Raw genomic sequence first — 21,881 nt, 5'->3', positions numbered from 1 at the left:
AACAGATGCCTGCTTACAGTTCTGATATTTTATTTTCTCTTAGAATGGCTGCTTGGGATCTCTGTCAATAGAAGAGCTTGGCCCCAAGGCCCCGCCCCTCAATTAGTGTGACGTTTGACTTGCATGTCGGGGGCGTCGTTCGCAGAATTGTAGAGAAGACTCGTGGGTTCCCTTTCACTACACACAACTACCAACACTTTCACTACACACAAATACCCATAGAAGGCATTCAGCCTTAGCCTGGTACGAATTGAGTGAAACTGAATTGTGAGCTCGCTAGATCAGGATGGTCTCACCAGGCTAATTCTGCCTATGCTGTTAAGCACAAGGACTCATATCGGTGTAAATATGACATAATCAGACACCTCTCCGTCGGTCCTTCTATCGTAGAGATAAACCAGGACTGGTCAGATTATGCCTTGTGGTGGGAGCAGAAGCAACGGTGGCTCCTCTGTCCCTCCTGGACCCTTGAGAAGTGTGGGATCCATGCGGACGCACGCCTGTGCCTGACGCCCCAGCACAAGCCCCTGAGGCTGGGCCTGCCCAACAGGGCCACCCTGAGGCTCCAGGCCTGCTTCTCCAGTCCAGTCTTCCAAACCGTCATGGGGATCTGTCACTTGCTGGGTGAGTACACTGTAGGTATCAGTAGCCTGTGTAGTTCCCTGGTGACTGACTAGTAGCCGCCCCCCCCCCCCACACACACATTCACACTGCTATCCCTCGTGTTGTCTCCCTCTCTGGTCTTCCTTAGACATACGCCACCCAGAGGAGCTGTCGTTGCTGAGGCCGGTGGAAGTGAAGAAATAGAAGAGGGGAAAAGAAACAGAGGAAGAAGAAAAAGAAGTGTATGATATCACGAATCTGCCGCCCCTTTCGATGGAAAGATCATAGATTCTACATGGTAAATTTTATCCAAAGCGCTTTGCAATGGCCTCTCATTCACCCATTCACACACCAGGGGCGGCTAGCTGCCATGCAAGGTGCTAGCCTGCTCATTGGAAGCAATCTTTGGTTCAGTGTCTTGCCCAAGGACACTTTGACATGTGGACAGGAGGGGCCGAGATTTGAACCGCCGCTCCTGCGGTCACTGGTCGACCCGCTCTACCTCCTGAGCCACAGCCGCCCAGTAGTACATATCCTTCTTTTCCCCCTTAGAGAAATGCACTTAGAATTTATGTGTGTGTAAAAATGTTCTCATGATTTTCTTTCTGAATCAGATATTCTCCACATTACTCCACTGTCTGTCGTGCCTGTTTATAACTCAGGTCCAGTCCTCACTCTCTCCAGCGGTATGCCTGTGCACTTTGCTGACTCACCCCAGGCTGAAGCTGTGTATAAGATGTTGTCTGTCACCTTACCTGCCCCTTCCCCTGAGACAACCAGCAAGATGGAGCGCCCAACCTGCCTTGTGGACAAAGCACAACTTCACAGCAGGTGTGTGTGTGTGTGTGTGTGTGTGTGTGTGTGTGTGTGTGTGTGTGTGTGTGTGTGTGTGTGTGTGTGTGTGTGTGTGTGTGTGTGTGTGTGTGGAGAGAGCCTTAGTTTGCTTAAGAATGTGAAATATGTGTGACCAACGTTGAAAGCACCTGCTGATGAGATGTTTTAAAGGAGTAGTTTGGTATTTAGCATCATAAGCCCCGTTATAAGGTTATTTACAATCATACACAATGGTCCACATACATTTTTTGACATATATTACATAACAGATATTAGTGCACACTGCTTATGACACAGCTAAGTACACAATGGATCTAGATGGCTCTTGCCTTAATATGCCCATAGAGATCCATTGTGTACTACTATACTACTTGTACTACTAATATCTCAAGAGTGCAAAGTCTGTCAAAATTTGTATATGGACCGTTGTATATGATCGCAAATAACCTCATAGCAGGGCATATGATGCTTAATAACAAACTACTCCTTTAATAAGTTTGATTGTTCTCTAGGTGGCTGGACTCGTCTCGCTGTCTATTCCAGCAGGGGGTGCAGGAGAACAGCAGGCTGCTGCTACGCTTCAAATACTGCTGCTTCCACAACCTGCTGCCTGCTCAGACTAAATTCAACTTGATCGATAAAGTTGCAATATTAATGAACAGGCTGAGAGCTTGAATCAATTGGGCTGTATCTCTTACTGATTTGTCCTTGGCCAACCTTCCAGTATGATACTGTTTGCCTGAGCCAGCTGTATGAGCAGGCTCGCTTGGCTATTCTGCTGGAGGACATTGACTACACAGAAGAGGAGATTATGGTTTTTGCTGCCCTCCAGGTACTGGAAAGGTCTCTGAAATGTATGTCCTCTCTGGATAACATAGCTCCAGCACCCGAATCGCATACCCACTTTAATTCTCAAAATGTATTTAAGTGAAACGAAATGGCAATTCAGTCTGAGTGTCAGGCTATAAATAAAACAAATGTCTATTTCAAATTGACTTAATGCACTGTGTGTGCGTGTGTGCGCGCGCGCGTGTTGGTGGGTGTTTTATGCTTGCACAAATCTTCAGTATCATATTGGTAAGGTCTCCATGTCAGAGTCCCAGTTGATTACATCACGTCCTATGGATGACCTTGACTGCCCTGCAGTGTTTAGAAGCGAAGATGGAGTCAGATGGTAGCACTGAGGACATGCTGGTTAGTTTTTTGAATGATCCCCATGTGTAGAAAGTATCTGTGGTTATTATGTAGGGCTGGTTTTCAAAACAGCAGAAACGTTTGCAATTCCATGACTCAATGAAACGTGATTTTATCTCTGGACAGGAAACAATGACACCAGCACCAGAATTGCAGGATTACCTGAAAATATTTAGGTAAGATGAAAGTGACGACATGAATCACTTTGCCGTGTCAGTTCCTGTACTGGTAACAGGCTGTTCCTTCTTTTAAATTGGATATTGATCACGAGATGGATGACAGTTTCCTTTAGTTTAGAGGTCACTTTCACACAAAGACATGGATATACTCACGCACACACACACACACACAGAATAAATAAGATGCCGTTCTGGTTTGTGTCATCACCCTCTATACTAGACCAAAAAGACTGAATCTGAAAGGCTACAAGCAGTTCTTCAAATTCAAGAACACATCCATATCCTACTACAAGAGCAAGGAGGAGAGCCTCAAGGAGCCCATACAGGAGATGAATCTCAGAGGTAGTATGTTCTGAAGTACACACACACAAACAAACAAACAAACACGTTGCATTCACAGAAAACATGTACCATGTACAACACAAAAAACAAATCAATCTGAGATATGCACCGCATGGCAGAATCAGACAGCACTGCTGAATAAGGCAGTGATATATTTTCAGGCTGTGAGGTGTCGCCAGACGTGAGCATCGGCAGTATGAAGTACTGCATCAAGCTGCTGATCGCTGAGCCTGAGGGAATGAATGAGGTCTACCTGCAATGTGACAATGTAAGGAAGTCGGCACTGATTGCCACGGATTTCCAGCAAATCAACTGGCAACAGTTCAATAGAATTCATGATTCAATGTTATTTTACATATCAAAGCACCATGCTACAGTAATAAAATTGATGATTAATCTGAAATGCTGGTGCAGTGATGTCATCTTCACAGATATCCCATCCTGTCCCTCTTTAGGAGCTGCAGTACAGCAGGTGGATGGCAGCATGTCATTTAGCCTCCAAGGGGAAAACGTTAGCAAATGGATCTTTCTTTAGTGAGGTACAGAATATCCAGTCTTTCCTAGCTATGCGCAAAAACACCCCAGGGGCCAGTAAAGCCCAGACGGATGAGAGCATCAACACACAAAGCCTTGTTTCCCCACGCTACCACAAGAAGTACAAAGCCAAACAGGTAAACATTAAGCACTTTTGGTGAACTCCAGGAAAATGATAGAATGTTTGACAAGAGAGCAACACTCCAGTGATTATAATATTTCCCCTGATGACAGCTAATAGCCCTGATCCTGGAGGCCTATCAGAATGTTGCCCTCTGTTGATGTTGATCTCTGACAGATGCCCTGCTCAGGTTTCTTAAGATCTGGCAGGCTCTGCCTGATTTTGGGGTCTCATATTTTGTGGTAAGGTAATAATTATTTGCGTCTTGATTCAATATTTCAATACAAGCCACCTGTTCTATATCAGCTTCTTGTTTCATTTTTTTTTTTTGCTAAATCTTTGTATTGGTTTTACACAGAAATTAGTAACCAATAATGTGCAGGATTACTGAAAATATTCTGCGGTTATACAATTAAACCCTATCCCAGCCCATTCCCACCCTTCCCATGAGTCCCTCCCCCCTCCCACCCACCCCAGGGTCTCATTCACACACATGCATACCATGACAAGAGCAGGAAAACAGAAAGAAGAAGATAAAGAGAAAGAAAATAATAATAACTCATGAATACAATATCTATGCAATAAGGTCTAGACAAGGTAAAACAAATAAAACAGTAAATTAAGTAAGGGGATTTGTTCAGCTCTGCTATTTGTCAGTCTCTTTACTAATAGTTAAAGGAGTAGTAAAGGCAAAATGCATGTTTAGCCCTGTTTTAAGGTTACTTATGATCATATACAATGGTTCAGATCAAAACGTTGACAAAACTAGCACTTTTGAGAAAGTCTGATAATTGCTCTACCAACCTTTTCGTCATACAATGGATGTGGGTGGGCACCTTGATGAAAAATCATTCAAAAAATGTTCAACTCTCAATTTCAAAGACAAGAAACTCACCGAGGTGTTAGTTGGCGTTCTGACATATAATTCGCCATAAAGTAAGATTCTAGTTGATCTGGAAAGGCTTTTTAAAATATTTAGCATATAACTATTTAGTCGCAGCACATATGTGTGTAAACTTCCGCAAACTAGGTAGCCTAGCAACATAAACAATAACAATAGCTACCTAAGTAGTTCCGCTTCCTGAATCCCCTCTGTGGATTGATCTACACATCTACAATGGTCGCTTCAATACAAGTCAATGGATTTCATAAAATATTCAATAAAACCCTACAGGATTCATACTTTGCGGCGAATTTAATGTCAGGACACCAATTACCCCCTCGGGGAGCTTTGTGTCTTTGAAATCTAGAGTTTAACATGTTTTTGAATGGTAAATGGACTGCACTTACATAGCGCTTTTCCACCTTAGTGGCACTCAAAGCGCTTTACAATGGCCTCTCATTCACCCATTCACACACCAATGGCAGTAGCTGCCATGCAAGGTGCTAACCTGCTCATTGGGAGCAATTTGGGGTTAGGTGTCTTGCTCAAGGGATCAACATGTGGACAGTTGGATTCAAACCGCTGACCCTTCGATCACTGAACGACCCGCTCTACCAACTGAGCTACAGCCGCCCCCTGAATGATTTTTCAAGGTGCCCACCCACATCCATTGTATGACCTAAACGGTGGTAGAGCAATTATCAGACTTTCTCAAAAGTGCTAGTTTTGTCAACGTTTTGATCTGAACCATTGTATATGATCATAAGTAACCTTAAAACAGGGCTAAACATGCATTTTCCCTTTACTAGCCTACTCTTTTAAAATAGGTACACTGCTACAGCTACACTAGTGAGGTCAGGCTTGCACCTTCCAGGCAGCCAGATAGCTCACGTATCCCATAACCCCCTGCGCCCAGCATTCACAGATGAGATTACCAAAATGGCGGATACGTTGGTGAGTAGGCTACTCAAAAGAGACAAATTCTTGTTTTATATTTTCTACGCTTTTATCTCAATACGTGTCGGAATCTATTCGTATTATATATTTTCATTTCATTCTGTTTCGACAGGTTGATGTTGTCGAGGGCTGTCGGCTCCCTGTTCTACGAAAAAATCAGGAAAACGAAGACGAGTGGCGTGTGTATTTGCCGATTTCGCTAGCTAGCTAGCATAACGATGTTAGCTGCATAGTAAAAACTGTCATGGCCGACTGGGTGAAAACGCTAGCGGCCACTGACAGATTGTAAACAAAAGCAATTTGGGTGTTTAACGGGCATTTCAACAATCTCTATCAGTTCCCCTGGTTTAAAATCAACGAAACCCCATGTCATCCCGGCAGTTCAGGCTAACTTTAGTTTACAACATAGCTATGTAGTTAGCTAGAATGATTATTTTGTAAATTAGTTTTGTAAGATAGCTTACGTGAGCTGGCTAAAGGTTTGGTTTCATATTGTAGATATTTGCTCTAAGATAGGTAACATTACTGACCACACAGCCTTAAAATTACTAATTTATGCTACCGTAAATGAATTAGACTTAAAAAGCGTTCATGTCCTCAGAGGCCATTTGTTGTACAGCACACATTTAAAAACACTAAGTGATTAGCTGGCTAATATGGTGTTATCTTTGCAGCCTTGGCAGAAATTCTCAGTGTGAAAGAGATCCCTGGGAGAAAGCTCTACTATGTACATTACATTGACTGTGAGTATGTCCGATCATTTGAGCGTTTGCAAGTTTTAAATACTTCCTTTCCTCAGGTTGAATGCACTTAGTTACATAAGATATTAACACTGGTGTATGTGCATGTGTTTGTTTATCTGTGTTTTGTTAAAAAGTTAATAAGCGTCTGGATGAGTGGGTCACACCGGACAGGCTTGACATGAAGAAGCTCCAGTTCCCGAAGAAGGAAGCTAAAACTCCCACCAAAAACGGCTTACCGGGGTCGCGGCCCAGTTCCCCAGAGAGAGAAGTGGTAAGAGCAGCAGGAGCGGGCCCCCACCCCCCCAGCAGACCCCCACAGCCGCTGGCCCAGCAGAAGTCCCTACCCACCAAGACCTCCCTCCCAGACTTTCAAGGGTTGCAACAACAAGCTCAGGTTTGGCAGTAGTGTTTTAAGCCCTGTCCTTAGGGCATTGCACCCTGATTCTAATCTGACTTTTTTCACATTAATCCCTGTTATTAACCTTTACCTGCAGTCGAGCTTGGTATTGAATGCTTTGATATTATGCTTTGATAGTATGGGGGATTTGGAAAAGCTGTCTTTCTTGAACCATCCCCCACACACACAATGCAACTGTGTTTGTGTTGCATTGTAATGTTTTGAGAGATAAATTGTGTGAAGATATTTTCTTAGATTGTTCACGCTGTTGTGCTTGGAAAGTAATGAGAAATGTGTGGCGCAATTCGATTACTTCATGATGTTAATGAGGAAATGTCTGGTCTTGCCTCTGTCATGAGAGACGGGAGTATTATTACTCAATAATTGGGGGGGGGGTTATTTTTTTCATGATCACCTGATTTAGCCTGAATATATTAACGGAATATTGGACCTCATTCCTGAACGCGTTTAAGAAAAAGTTAAGAAGAAATTTCGAAATTTACGTTCCCGGGAGAATTTTGGCATTCCTGGATGGTTTCTTATCTGGGATTTCTTCTTATCTAAGAACAGGATTTAAAAATGTGGAAATCCAGTTGTAGGTATACAGATTGGAGTGCGCCCATGTTCGCAAGGTCTGAATTTATGAGAAATCAGAGGTAATTGCGTTCACATCAATTCTACAGACATCCTCGGCTTGAAATAATAATAAATATGAGAATATTTGTATATTTTCCAATTACATTTCACATTTACAGTCATGATTCTACGAGGCATCGGGGTGTCCTAAAATAAATAAAAGCACTACACAAACACTGCAAATGTCAGTAAATAAATAAATAAGCAAACTGTCGCTATACTCAGACACAACAGCACCTTATATTCCATAGTCGTCAGAATGGATACATCTACTTTCTGTAAATAAACATGTGAATGTTCATAACTAAAATATGTCATATGTGCATACTTAATATAGATAGGGCCTCTCAAGATCTACAAGTAGCCTACTCATACATTTAACTGTACAATTTAATTTGCTCTTAGCACATCCCTTTCATATAGGCTATATACTTTGCATTTTGTATTAAAAGTCCATATACCGTCTTGTTTTCTATTCATATTGTATTGTTTTTTTTTCACCTTTTAGTGTGCACATTTTAAGAGCCAGTGGAGTTTGTTGCATGTGACGAATAAAACGTTGAGTTTGCACGTGGACTTGAACATCAATCATGTCAATTGTGAACCTCAACTTTTTCCGCGCTGTCTTGGGATTCTGTGTGCACACGACCCTGTAGTAAGGAGCTGGCGGGGCGTTTATGTATGCAAATTCGGTGTATGAGAACGCACATTCAACTTAAGAAGGGGAGCACAGCTGAGAACACATTGGCGGTTTAAGAACACATTTCCACACGTTCATGAATCCGGCGGGGATCTTTCTTAGGGAGAGACATTGTGAGAAGACATTTAAGAAGATACTTCAGAAAATATTCAGGAATGAGGTCCATTGACATGTTCATGCAACATGCTTATTCCTGTGGTATTTTTGCATTCTTACAGCTGTAAAAAGATGTTTGAATGTAACTTGACAAGTCTTTATTCACCCAACATAATGTTGTATTTGCTTGATAGGGGGACATTTATCAGTGGAATGGTGGATGCATTAAGTGCAAGAATAATTCTGCCCACTGGAAGTCTGCATGTGGATGTCAGTTAATCCCTCATCTTCTCTTTCTTTCTGTTGAAATTCAGAGGAAGAGTCTAGATCTCAACCTTCAGTCTGCTACAGCTCCTTCCAGAGGCAAAACCCTTCCCACACCGGTACAACTTCAATTTACCCATTCTATACTGCTAACAACTTGTCCAGTTTCAGAATGGGTGCATTGCAAAGACTGAAATCAGAATCAGATTTATGTCCAAGCAGGTTTACACATATGAGGAATTTTCTTTGGTCTGTTGGTGCCCAACAATAAGCATAGTGCAGGGACAAGATTGGGCAGTGCAAAGTGCAATAAAGAAGTGGCAAATACCATACTATATGGTATACCATACACAATACAATACACAGTACAATCTACAATAATGTGCAAAATAAAACAGTGTCAGTGGGGGTCACGTGCCTTGTTGATGTGGCCAGCTGCAGTCGGGAAGAAACTGTGTTTGTACCTTGAGGTTTTGGTCCTGATGGACCGCAGCCTTCTGCCAGAGGGGTGTGGTTCAGGGTGGGTTTGAAAATAACATAACGCTATGTTGATATTGTAATTGTGTTCTTAATTACACAAAATAATTGTTTGTGGCTGAAGATATTAGTGCATTTTGTAAGACTGGTGCTTCTACCTGTTCTGCCTGCTGTTTGTGGTTTAAAATGCTTGTTGATATTATCAGGAAATCCAAATTCCTCCATGTTCTGGTTGTGTTCCCGGTAGGGCTGCACAATTAATCGTGAATTAATCGAAATCGCGATTATGACCTCCGCATTAACTAATCGCAAAAGGCCGCAATTAATGTGATTAATATTTTTGTTTTGAATTGAGTGTGCTAGGACTACACAGACGAATCACAGGCACTTATGCTGTCTGACCAATCAGCAATTTAACTGACAAGACAGATAGCAGTAGGTCAAGACACGAGTACCTGCAGCCGTGAGTAGTGAAAAAAATAGCGAAAACTAGGTCAGTGAGTTAGTAGCAAGAAAGGGATTATCGTCTGTGATTTGGGAGCGTTATTATATATTAAATATTAATCACAATTATTGATCGCAATTACCATTTTGAAGCAAATAATCGCAATTATTATCTTTTGTCATAATCGTGCAGCCCTAGTTCCCGGCCATGCTGTTCCTCATGCCCGTCTGTTTCTCACACAGAAGAGGAAAGCGGAGTCCGTCTCCTTGACAACACAGGTGTCCCCGGCAACCTCGGTGCCGTCCCTGCCCGGCTCAGCGGAGGCATCCCAGGCGTCTGTCTACCCAGCGGTGAGGGACGGCAACACCTTCAACACCAAGGCCCGAGATGACCACGAGCAGCTCACCTCCGTCACCACGGTAACCACACACGCAATGACTTAAGGTGTCTGCACACGGCCCCAACTGACGCCAACCAAAATTCAAAAGTTGGCAGGTGTTGTTAGAATTTGGGGAGTTTAAAATTCAGCTGCAAAGTCTATCCAACCAACGCCAAGTCACCAACAAACGTGGCACCACTAATCCAATGTAGGTGTTGGTTGGCGTTGGTTGGGGCAGTGTGCAGTGCACCTTTACAGTGTACGGGGATGAGCATTTCATTATTCACAGAAAGGTTACGCACATCCATCTAGGAGCTGGTGCAGGACAAAATAAGTTACAGGATCAAAACGAAAAGGAAAGTCCTGCACAACAGCTTGCTGCTCCGCCACATTTTACTGCACGAACATTTCCACCACAAATTGGTCTTCGTCAGGTGAGTTAATTACATGGACCCGTGACTTTATCTAAGGGTGTATTCACACAGACTCTATTTAGTGTGCACCAAACGAGCTTTGGGCCCGAGAGCGCTTCGTTTAGGCCTGTGTGAACCCAACACAGGTGCGCACCAAAACGGCCACACCAAGACCCTCCAAAAGGGGTGGTCTCAGAGCGGCTTCAACAGAATTCTTGTGCCCACCAGTTATGGTGTGAAAGCGTGCGACCTCGGACTGACGCAACTACCTTGCGTACTCCACATGTTTGACCTAAAAAGTTTTTCATGACGCTCTTGCACCCGCCCCCAGAAAGATATTGACCAATGACAGCACTGAGCCGTGACTTGTGGTGCTGCATTTGGACCAGAGTAAAGAAAGTGCTGTGTGAAAGCGAACCGCAGTAGCTGAGAAATGAAAACGATGTATCACTTTCGCTTTTGGTGCGCATCAATGGTGCGCACTAATGTGAATACACCCTGACATACCACATCACGTGAACAGGAGAATGTGATACATTGACAAAATGACATGGAGACCAACTTGTGGTGTAAACATTGTTTGTGTTTGGAGCAGCAAGCTGTTGTGCGAACTTTGCTTTTTGATTAGTATATTATTAAAATTAAAATTCTCCTTTAATGATGGTATTGATATTTAATCAGCTGTTTCTCCCCTAAACATCCCAGAATGGTACTGCCCGGCGGCTCATCCCCAACCAGCCAGGCAGGAAGAGGAAAGCTAACTGTGGGGGAACAGATGAGGTATACTGCACTGTTCACGGCATCTTCACTTGACTTTAAAAAAAAGTCATAGTCCTTAGTTCAACTGTAACCCACCACATCATGTTCCATCTTTCACACATTTACATTTAAGTTGGTTTGAGGAACATGCCATTTTTATCCTTTGTTTTATTAATTACATCTTCGTTTGGAGTTAAACTGGAGTTACCAAACTGAATTTTACTGCCCTAGTCTCCTCTAACTGTAAGAAGTCTCTGGTTAGACACCTCAATATTCACTTGACCTCCAGCAATAGTGAGCCCTTTATTCAAAGAAGTGTAGCCATAGATGGATTGGATGGTTTTTAAATAAGTGAATATTCAAACAAAGGACCTAAAGGAATAGGAGGCTGTTCTACATGTTCGGCAAGCACTCACTCTCTATAATCAACCTTAAACCTTGCAGCCATTTGGATGCATCGATATTGACTTGTTTGACTGAAGTGTGAGCCTCTCTGCTCTATTGCCCTCCACACAGTCTGACATCAGCAACGTCATACACAATCTACCACAAATATGCACCATGATATGGAAATAATCTCCTTATTCCCTCAGTTTTAAACATACACTGTAAACAATGATAATAAACAATGATAATAATTTCCTTCCCATTTTAAATCGGTGTCCAAAATCCACTTTGTGTTTCTGCTAGATAATAAAGGTTTTCCAGTATAACAGCCCTCGATGTGCCAGTGTGTATCTGCCGCCAGGAGAGGTCCGTCTCATTTTCTTTACCATTGCCTGTTTGCTGTGTGTGTCCGTCCAGAGTAGAACAGGGTGGATCTGCTTACCGCATACCTAAACATAGTTCTGTTGGGAGGGAGGAGTGGGTGTTCTTAACCTGGGAATGTTAATGTTATCTGTCGAGATTCAAAATTTTGCTTATTTTTGCATGTTAGGAATGTACGCTTGGTTCTTTCAACAACAACAACAAAATCTCCTTCCATTTGTTAAATCTGCTTGGCACTTTTGATTTCATTTCATTACCTTGAACTAGCTTACCACAGTCACCTTTGTATGTGTGTTTGTGTGTCAGAAACTGAATGACTTATTCTCCACTGCTCCACTGCTCTCCTGCGTTGGTTCCAGGACTCTCAGGACAGCTCTGACGGCATCCCATCCGCCCCCCGCATGACCGGCAGCCTGGTGTCGGACCGGAGCCACGACGACATCGTCACCAGGATGAAGAACATCGACTGCATCGAGCTGGGCCGCCACAGGCTGAAGCCTTGGTACTTCTCGCCCTACCCACAGGAGCTTACCGCGCTACCCATCCTCTACCTCTGCGAGTTCTGCCTGAAGTACCTCAAGAGTCTCAAGTGTCTGCAGAGGCATCTGGTGAGACGCTGACCTGAACAGCTGTCTGTCTCCAACATGACTCGTCATCGTCTGCCCCTGCGTCACATTATCGCTCTTTGTGTTTTCTCCATCAGACGAAGTGTAATCTTCGGCATCCACCAGGCAATGAGATCTATCGCAAAGGAACCATCTCCTTCTTCGAGATTGACGGCAGGAAAAACAAAGTGAGTGATTTACAACTTGCTATCACCCCCGGTCTAGTCTGGAGTCAAACGCCACAAAATGTGGGCAGAGGGGGCAGAGCCACTGCAGCGCATTACCTTACAAATCCAGCTGCATTTCAACATTATTTCATTGGGAGCGTATAGTTGGGACTAAATGAAAAACTTGTTTAGGTAATACACTTTGCCGTTTGTGTAAAAAAAATAATTCTGTGGTCAGTGGCCAATCAGAGGCCAACTCAGCCTCTGCGCGGGCCAATTAGCATCCGATACAAAATCCGATTAGTTTCTCATTGGTGTCCCGGAATATCATAGCTTGTTCTCTGAAGTTCTTGCCACAGCAAGAGCTTCTGGGTACTTATATTATCCCGGTTCAACCCACTGCTTACACTACATCCCCCTGTTGTTTCATTTAGAGTTTGATGAAGACTCCAGTCTCTTGTCATGACGTCTTTGTCTCCCTGTCCTTCCAGACATATTCACAGAACCTGTGTTTACTAGCCAAGTGCTTTCTGGACCACAAAACCCTCTACTACGACACAGACCCCTTCCTCTTCTACGTTATGACAGAGTATGACTCCAAGGGCTTTCACATAGTAGGCTACTTCTCTAAGGTATGCTGCTCTCATGGAACATTTTTTCATGTGACTTTTTCAACCTTCATTTTTTGTGCAGACAGACGTCGTCAAACATTTTTCTGTCTGCAGGAGAAAGAGTCAACGGAAGATTACAACGTAGCTTGCATCCTCACGTTACCACCCTACCAGCGGAGAGGCTATGGCAAACTGCTCATCGAGTTCAGTGAGTCAGCCGTCAAGAAAAATCATTGCCCTGCATTGGAGCGTTTCTACAGTGTGCCTGCCTCACAGAATAGTTGTCTTGTGTGTTTTATCTGTCAGGTTATGAGCTGTCAAAGGTGGAGGGAAAGACGGGCACACCTGAGAAGCCACTGTCGGACCTGGGACTGCTGTCCTACCGCTCCTACTGGTCCCAGACCATCCTGGAGATCCTCATGGACCTGAAGCCCGACAACGGAGAAAGGCCACAGATCACCATCAAGTATGTCGTCACACAGGGAGGGCTGGGCACCCATGCAGGACCCTGCACAGAAGTCACTGGCGATCAGCTTAAAATTAGGGCGGCCAATTTAACATTGGCGTGGATTTCTAACTCTAAATTTATAAAGGACAACCTTGTTTCACCATTCAAAGAAAAATGTTTTATTCACAGTTACCCTGGGGGAGGTTTTCAGTCATGTCTATCGGTATAGTCACGTCAAAAGTTCCCGAATAACGCAATGAGGAAAGTACAGAGCATAGCTTTGGACACAAGCCAAACATGAATATGTCAATCTCCATTAACCAGTGATTTGAAGGGATACCAGAGGACAGGGCAGTGGCAGGTCAATAGCTGACGTGTTGTGAGATGCCACAGGCCCTTTTTTATTTATATTCCTGAAAACAAAGGCTAGGCCAGTGGAGGGGCGGAGCTTTCCCGCTGGCCTGACATCAGCTTTATGAGGTGACAGAAATGGGGGTGATCTGAAAAAGGCTCTCACAGCATTCATTTTGTTAATTCATTCTAAAATAATAATAATAATAATAATGCACTAGAAAAAATAAGCATTTAATTACATTTCGCCCCCCTGACCGGCTGACCCCGTAAGTCACCTTACATCGCTCTATTCCAATCGCAATTGGTGGTCGGTGTCAAGGTTACTACAGTTAACTAAAACTAATGAAAAAACAAAAACTAGTTGTGAAAAAACATGTTAGTTAACTGAAATAAAAATAAAAAGCTTTACAAAAAAACTATTATAACCTTGGTCATTTCCCGGCTGTGAACATGATTGAAGCAGATGACCCAACTCTGCTTGGCCCTCTCAGTGGAAAATTTAACTGCAAAAAATGGCCAGATGGACCCGTTGATAAAAACAGTCATGGCATTCTCTGCAAGAAGCAATCTTCGTACCATCTGAGCAATTCAAGCTTGAAGTATCACCTCAATGCAGCAAAGCTGTTCTGCAGTCAGCCCAGAACCAGCTGCTACTACAGGCAAACCACACTTACCGAGAGCAGGCAGCACAGAATGTAATGTAATGTCTTTAAAATTTGAAATATCCTCATTTGGGGGCTTTTCCCAGTAAATATTGATGTGTGGTTATTTGTGATTTGTTTAATTAATTACAGATCATGTAATTAATTTGATTCATGTGTTTTTAATCAATTGACACCACTGCTTAAAATTGACATTTTAAATTCTTAAATTTCTTAAACAACTGTGTTTTAACCCTGGTGCTGAAATTGTCTGATATATATTACTTGTGTAATCCAAGTGAAATCAGCGAGATCACCAGCGTTAAGAAGGAGGACGTTATATCTACTCTTCAGTACCTCAATCTCATCAACTACTACAAGGTAAGAGCGCTGTACAGAAAACTCAACCAGGCTCAAATGGTTTCATGTATTTGCTGCACAATTCTATACTAATATGTAGAACTTGAATCTTTTAAAAACCGCATTTTATTGTTTATTTTAAAGTCCCTTTGGATAAAAGTGTCTGTTAACTGACTGGCTACTCTCCTCTTGGCTTCCCAGGGCCAGTACATCCTTACTCTTTCAGAGGACATTGTAGAAGGCCACGAGAGAGCCATGCAGAAGCGTCACCTGCGTATTGACCCCAAATGCCTTCACTTCACCCCCAAGGACTGGAGCAAACGGGGCAAGTGGTAGAGGGCAACCCGGCCCCCCTGCTCCTAACAGACTGACCTGACTCACCCAGGACGAATAGGACCAGACTAGTCTGTCACAGAGAGAACCTACCCAGGGACTTGTTTGTTTTAGTCAGACTCCTCTCATTGAAGATTTGAACAGAAACTGTGTTTATGGTCAACATCTAGTCTTTGAATCATTCCCAGTTTTATTTCAACATTTGGGGTTCCTCTCTTGCACCAGTTGTGTTATCAGTTGATCCATTGCTTAGTCTCAATAATAATGATGGTAGTCTACTGGACCTACATGATTTGGGACAAAACAATAATAGTAAATCCGCTACAACTGTAAAGAAGACATGGTGTCTCCTGGCCTTGGTTTCGTGTTTTCCAGCACTCTTACTTCTGCATTCAACACACTTATTAGTGAGTAATTTGTTCTTTAGTATGTTGTCATTCTGGTGAATATCACTCCCTGTTATTGATTTGGATGTAAACCTTATTTGAGTGCCCCTTTGGTTTCAACCCTCACGGAGAATTGCTGATTGAACCAACCCTTAACTGTGCTCGTAACCTGTAGTAATTGTACATACTGAAACTGTTTTATAAAAGGATTTTTTAAGTGGTATTGTATTTCTGTATATCACACGAGATGTGTGGGGATGCTTAGTACAGAAATAAGCCATGTTGAACTGTTACAAGAATGTAAATTTGGATACCTGTACAGTTGTCTGTCCTTTTTTTAAAGCTTGAATGTAAACTAACACACATGACACCTTGTGTGTCATTTAATTTAATGAGACTATTAACTGTAAATTTGTGTTAGGGATTAGGGATCTCTAACAAAGAAGATGCATACATTGATTTTGTGTTGTCATTCATGTTTACAGTCGCTATTTCCCTGAACATTTACAAAAACAGCTATAAATCTAAAATGTGGACATCTGTTGAAAGTTTGATATGAGAGCCTTAACAAAATGGATCCATTATGTAATAAACCAGTACACTTTTTTAAGGTTTCATGTTTTTTCATGACTAAGGAAGTACTTTCAGGGCAAAATACTGATGATTGTAGTGTGGGTTCGGTGGACTCTGCTCAGTCGTTATCATTCCCCTGGATGTCCTCCACTGTTGCCTAAAAGATGGGACAATGAATTGGCAGTTCAGGTTTGATATGAAATAATTCATTTTGGTACAATGAGGCCTCTGTATGAGACGTCCTCTCACCTCAAAGAAGGTGTCAATGAGCCGCTCCAGAATACAGGTCTGTGAGCGGAAAGCCTGCTGGTTCTGGTCTATGGCTGCCAGCAGGCGGAGGTAGCAGGTGATCAGGTCTTTCTCCCTAGGGGTCGAGTCAGTTTTTCTATTTGGCTAGATTAGGTACTGTACCAGATCACCTATTGCAGTACAGAACGAAACAGGCCTACCAACTGCTGACTGGCATAGATATATCTCATACCTCTTGCTATATTTGTTGTCACTGTAAGTCAGTTTTAAGGTTTCCTCATAGAACTCCTGGTCGTTCTGTGGCCCACTGGACTGGAGCTCTACAAATAGGAAGGGAAACCGATTTATATTTGACTCGGTCTGCAGTGTTTTAGCCCTTACAATACACTGCAGTGGGAACAACCAACCTATCTTTTTGATCGACTGCATCTCGTCCTCATACACGTCCTGAAACTGCAAGTCATGAATAGTTTTAATCATGTTTAACAAATGTTTGTATTCAGCCAAATCCACTTTTTTTATGAATGCTCCCTGGCTGGTTCATTGTATAACAGAATACCATCTGGATCTTTGACACCATCCGTTTCTTGATTGTCAGCTGGAAGTTGTCGACAAGGACCGCAATAAACAAGCTGGTGAGAGAACGGTGTCTTATATTGCAGAACAGTAGAACACACGTCAGTGTTTTGATGTGAAGATTTCAAGCTTACTCACTTGAGGAAAGTGAAGTATTCCACCACTATGTACAGGACAAGGAAGATGATTATGTGAGGTGAACCTGCCATTTAAAAAAGAAAGAAAAGAAAACGTCATGATCACCGTCGATTCTGCACACCTGCAAGATATTTACCATTATTTACCACATAGTTACCATAAGTGTGCTGCACAAGCATGGAGGAGCAACTTCCTCGCTCCAGCAAACAGTGTTACCATACAGTGCCGTCATGTGGGTGAGAGCGGTGCTGTCTTACCGCGGTCCCGGCTGGTGGAGTAGATGAAGGCCCAGTCGTCTAGTGTGAGCAGCTGGAACAGGGTGAAGACTGTGCGGAACAAGGTGCCAAATCGCTCTGGATCGGAGCCACTGAACATCTCACGGAAGATGACGGCGAACATGAAGAGGAAGGTGAACATGAGGAGGATGATGGCGCCCATGGACTGGAGAGACTGGAGGCACGTGTTCACGATCGACTGGAAATTTTGGAGAAAGCTGTTGGGGAGGAAGAAGGGGCATGAGAGAATCGAGCACACAGTCAATGTATCAATATGTATATCAAATTCCGGCATATGAAAAAGACCAGCCTACGTGGGACCAACCTACCGGATGGTGCGCAAGACCCGGAACGCTCGGATGGCCCGGGCACCTTTGAAGATCTTGAGGATGCGGAACACAGTTGACGCCTGTCCTCCGCTGAAGCTCCCCGCGGACTCCATGAGTGGCAGCACGAAGTCAATAAAACTCATGACTATGATGAAAAAGTCTGAGGTTGCGAGAGAGCCACACAGAGAGACGGACAGTCAGGATTCCTTCCTCAAAACAGTGAGAGGCAGCTCCATCCCTCAGAAAGCAGTTCAAGACACCATCCTCTTGAAGTGGCCCACAGAGACTAGGGACTCCAGCATCAGTTATTTTGTGTGTTGTGTGATACTGATTTGCCTTTTTCTCACATCAGCGAGGGTTGTCAGTCTGTAAAGAAAGTCTGAGTCCTACCCAGGTCATTCCAAAGGTTTTGGAAGTAGAGTCGGCCCCAGACGAGGAGTTTCAGCACACACTCCATCAGGTAGATTGCCAAGAAGGTGCAATCAAGTGCTGAAAAGAACCACCCTGCGATTGAGAGAGAAAGGGATGGTAATTACACACCTGGAACTCAAGGAGATGACTGAACCCTACGTGAAAATGTGTATGTGCATATTCACCACACCTCCCCTCACGGTGGCACTTTCAAATGTCTGGGCCACCAGAGTCCCTGTGTTGAGCACCACCACGAAGAGAATGAAGTGGTCGAACAAGGGGTCCTCTGTGAAGGTAACAATGATCCTGAACAGCTGCCTTGTCCACTTCTGCAGCACGCTCCATGTGCGCCAGCCTGTTTGGGACTGACGCTGCAGTGCCAGAAGCTTGCGCTGCTCGTCTGGAGGAGAGAGGCAGTGGAAAACACTCGATGTGTGAAAAGTAGAGAATTGAACACCTTGTTTTTTGTCCATCTCTGCACAACAGGCCCTTGGCATTTACCTAATGCAGCGAGCCTCTTCAATAATTCACCATCCAGCTGCTCACAAGTGGAAAACACTATTCTCTTTGGAACGGGTTTCTTTGCCTTGGACTTTCTAACAGCAGTCTGTCTGGACACCTGTGATGGTCGGAGATCCATCTCGCACCCCTGGCTGGAGAAAAAAAGAAACATGTTGGCTAGGCCTACACGACATGCAGAATAGCCTAGTGTACACGAATTACTAGGGAAATGGATGGTCTCCTTTGATCTCCTTTTTGCATCCTGGGTAAAAGCAGGCCTACTGACAACTAAATATTGAAAAATATTATTTAATGAATTGCATGTGACCTGACAAAACTGGCTAAGCCTATTTAACCCTGAAACGTGTTGCATGTAGCCTACCTTGAAGTAAAAATTTCATTCAGCTGAGTTTCCCACTATACACGTATGACAAAAGCAGTCAGTGGCTACATGGCAAAGATACAATAAAATCTGTATCAAAGGCTATTTTATTAAACGCTAATCCTCGCTGGGAAAATGTGATGGTGATAGTGATGGTCGTTTTACAGCATGTCTCTGGAACGCAAAGGACTGTACCCTACGTCATAAGTAATCACATAGGCCTCATTGTTGATATATTCGGCTACTCCCCTTTGCCATTCGGGAGTCAGGAGGTCCGCAATTCCTCACTGTGCCACAGGGTCGCGGAATAATACAACGATTAGAAATAAGAGGCGAGGACTTGCTCGAATTACAACTACAACTGAACCATATTCAGCATTATCAATACCGGTATAGACTGCCCTTTTAATTTTTATATAGGTTAAAACTTAAAAGGACAGACATTCAACTCCGGTCTTGGACAGTTTGGGTCTATCAACTTCCTTTCGAGGCCTTGTCATTATCTTCAGTTGAAGTTTAAAAGGTAGACTAATGTTGCTCCAGTGGAATGGCATTTTCTGGAAATATGGATAAAATAACTTGCTTGTGATAAATGTTTTAGGATAGCCATCTGCTCTGCTATTTAGCCTACTCGTGTAGGCTGCAGTTATTATAATAACGATATTCTTCATAAAATATCGCACAATATGTTTCATGATATAGACAACAAATGAACAGCAACTGTCCAATAAATACACAATTACCAAGTGGAATTGCATTCCTTTTATTTCTAGACAAAATGTTTGGGTGATAATGTGATTCCAGACAAATATAGCCTAACACAACGATTTGGTCGTTTGAAACTCACAGTAGGACATATAGGCTAATTTGAGTCCATGCGTAATTTTTCTTTTGGCATTACGCACAGTACAAAAAAAGGAACGCTAGGCCATTGATAGGCTACAAACAGCCTACAGATAAATTGATGAAATAAAACATACATTATTACATAAATAATAAATAAATAAATACATATCAAATAAATAAATGATAGATAAATATACTTTTGTAGAAAACAAAATTCATTTCTTGTAGGCTACTCAACACATACAAAACCAGTGATTTCACATCAGATGTAGGCTATTATTTTCCTTCATGTGAGCAAACTATGCCTACTTGACCTACATGATTTGGGACAAAACAATCACCTGTCTGCTCTCCGTTGGGTGATATTTGTTGATATGTCTGGTAAGGCCAGGGGAAGAGAAAAAAATATCACCGCAAAATCGACAGGGGAACACATCCCCAGTCGCCTTTGTCGGTTGCTCAATTCCCGGGTAATTTGCGGAGGTCTCCGGTGACTCCGTCGGGGGTTCGCTGGGATCGAGCGGCCTGCTGTGCTGTTGTTCTGGGACCCGTGTTGAAGATTTGTGACTCGGAGGATTAGAAGCAGCTTTCCTGTTGTGCAATGCCAAGTGTTTCCTCAGGTATGCTTGGCGCCGGAATTTCTTGGAACACTGTGGGCAGTTGAATATTTCTTCGTCGGAGCTTGAATCAGAAGGCTGTGGAGAGGGCGGAGATGCATCCCTCGCGGTTGGTGTGGATGGTCGGCTCTCCTCTCCTTGCGATGAAGCTCTCTCTACTTGGGCACCCCTCGGCTTGTGCCAACGCCTGTGGGAGGCCAGGTTAGCGGGACAACTGAAAACTTTGTCGCACTCATCACAACGATATTCGACTCTAACGATGCGTGAGCACTTGTGATGGGCCAAAGTGAGAGGGTCAGCATATCGCTCCTTGCAAAGTTGACAGACGAATTCTCCAAGCGGGCTGTTAGTGGAGCGCTGCTTCGCTTCATCCTCGACCTCCTCGGTTATACGCAAACCAAGGACGGGAGAGGTGGTAACATCATCCCGGACACTGGGCTTCTTCTCCTGGTTAGATGAAGTTGAGGTCTTGCGCTTTTTAAAGATCTGTGGAGATTTGGCTTTAGAGGATGATGGTCGCTTTGCTGCCACAGTTTTCGCTTCTCCGGATAAAGTGTCCAGTTTTGTGGTCATCTCTGGAAGAGATGGCATGGCAGGGGAACCGTTGGCATTGAAGCTTCCCAAATTCGCTTCGGGAAACGTCTCTGCGGGCGCAGGAGAAGTAGAGTTGAGCATCTGATGAGCTGCGTCCGCCGATGGGTATTGATAGCCTTCGTTTTCAGGCCGCGTCGGGCTCAGTGATGGCGCACATTCTGGCATTCCACCGAAAATACCTCGTTGCGGGAATCTGATTAAAAAGTTGTTGTGACACGCCGAGGGAGATGCATAAGCTTGGGATGTCTCCATGAGCGGAGAGAGATAAGCGCTGGCCTGCGCTGAGCCCACCTCCTCGCGCATCCTGTACGACACAGGACCGGCCTTTTTAGAACGTTTTACAAGGAAACCCTTTGGCATGGTGTCTGTCTAAACGCGACGTGCCAATCTCAATGTTTCTACTCTTAAAGTCGAGGCCAGAGATGTGGAATAGAGCCGTGCGTAATAATGCGTCCTGCTCGCCAAGCGGTACTTCTCCACACTGGTCTTGTCCCTCGTCTCGACGTTTATAAAGGCGGTGAGCGGTCATTGTGCGTCAGTTAGGACGCAGATGGCAACAGTCCAGCCGTCAAGAGAAAGGCCCGGCAACATGATCCACCGGGAGTCTCTGAGGAGCACAGCGGCAGATGTCAGTCTCCCCCATTGCCGGATCCCCCTCTCCCCCCAACCCCCACCAAACCCGACCACTTACCCCGTCCTTGACGGTCCCTCGCCATTATGCAGATTATACAGAGATATACCACACTTATCCAGCCTTTATC

The 21,881-nt window shown here is 43.8% G+C and overlaps 3 protein-coding genes across 3 annotated transcripts; 2 read left to right on the top strand and 1 right to left on the bottom strand.

Moving 5' to 3' along the window:
• Window positions 1-44: 44 nt before the first annotated feature.
• On the top strand, window positions 45-4,058 carry fermt3a (FERM domain containing kindlin 3a; the record flags this gene model as incomplete). The annotated part of the gene is given in 18 exon segments (XM_084449659.1): window positions 45-63; window positions 66-99; window positions 101-162; window positions 391-624; window positions 752-804; window positions 808-877; window positions 1,266-1,434; window positions 1,950-2,079; window positions 2,162-2,269; window positions 2,505-2,572; window positions 2,574-2,631; window positions 2,758-2,807; window positions 3,031-3,152; window positions 3,314-3,420; window positions 3,608-3,823; window positions 3,921-3,965; window positions 3,968-3,973; window positions 3,975-4,058. Coding segments are annotated over 18 exon segments (1,635 nt in total).
• Window positions 4,059-5,629: 1,571 nt separating this feature from the next.
• On the top strand, window positions 5,630-16,197 carry kat5b (K(lysine) acetyltransferase 5b; the record flags this gene model as incomplete). The annotated part of the gene is made up of 15 exons (XM_084449657.1): window positions 5,630-5,644; window positions 5,760-5,826; window positions 6,322-6,390; window positions 6,525-6,784; window positions 8,534-8,602; window positions 9,648-9,824; window positions 10,903-10,977; window positions 11,647-11,709; window positions 12,084-12,332; window positions 12,428-12,517; window positions 12,988-13,128; window positions 13,222-13,315; window positions 13,414-13,573; window positions 14,850-14,931; window positions 15,112-16,197. The coding sequence occupies 15 exons, from the start codon at window positions 5,630-5,632 to the stop codon at window positions 15,244-15,246; spliced, it is 1,746 nt and encodes a 581-aa protein (XP_084305783.1). The 3' UTR covers window positions 15,247-16,197.
• A 4,026-nt stretch (window positions 16,198-20,223) lies between these two features.
• LOC311318823 (insulinoma-associated protein 1a-like) lies at window positions 20,224-21,480 on the bottom strand (the record flags this gene model as incomplete). Its single annotated transcript, XM_084450256.1, has 1 exon — window positions 20,224-21,480. The coding sequence occupies one exon, from the start codon at window positions 21,478-21,480 to the stop codon at window positions 20,224-20,226; it is 1,257 nt and encodes a 418-aa protein (XP_084306382.1).
• Window positions 21,481-21,881: the final 401 nt, after the last annotated feature.

Source organism: Borostomias antarcticus (assembly GCF_949987555.1).
Source record: "Borostomias antarcticus genome assembly, chromosome: 15".
Classification (NCBI taxonomy): Eukaryota; Metazoa; Chordata; class Actinopteri; order Stomiiformes; family Stomiidae; genus Borostomias; species Borostomias antarcticus.
This window is presented reverse-complemented; position numbering and strand designations above follow the sequence as displayed.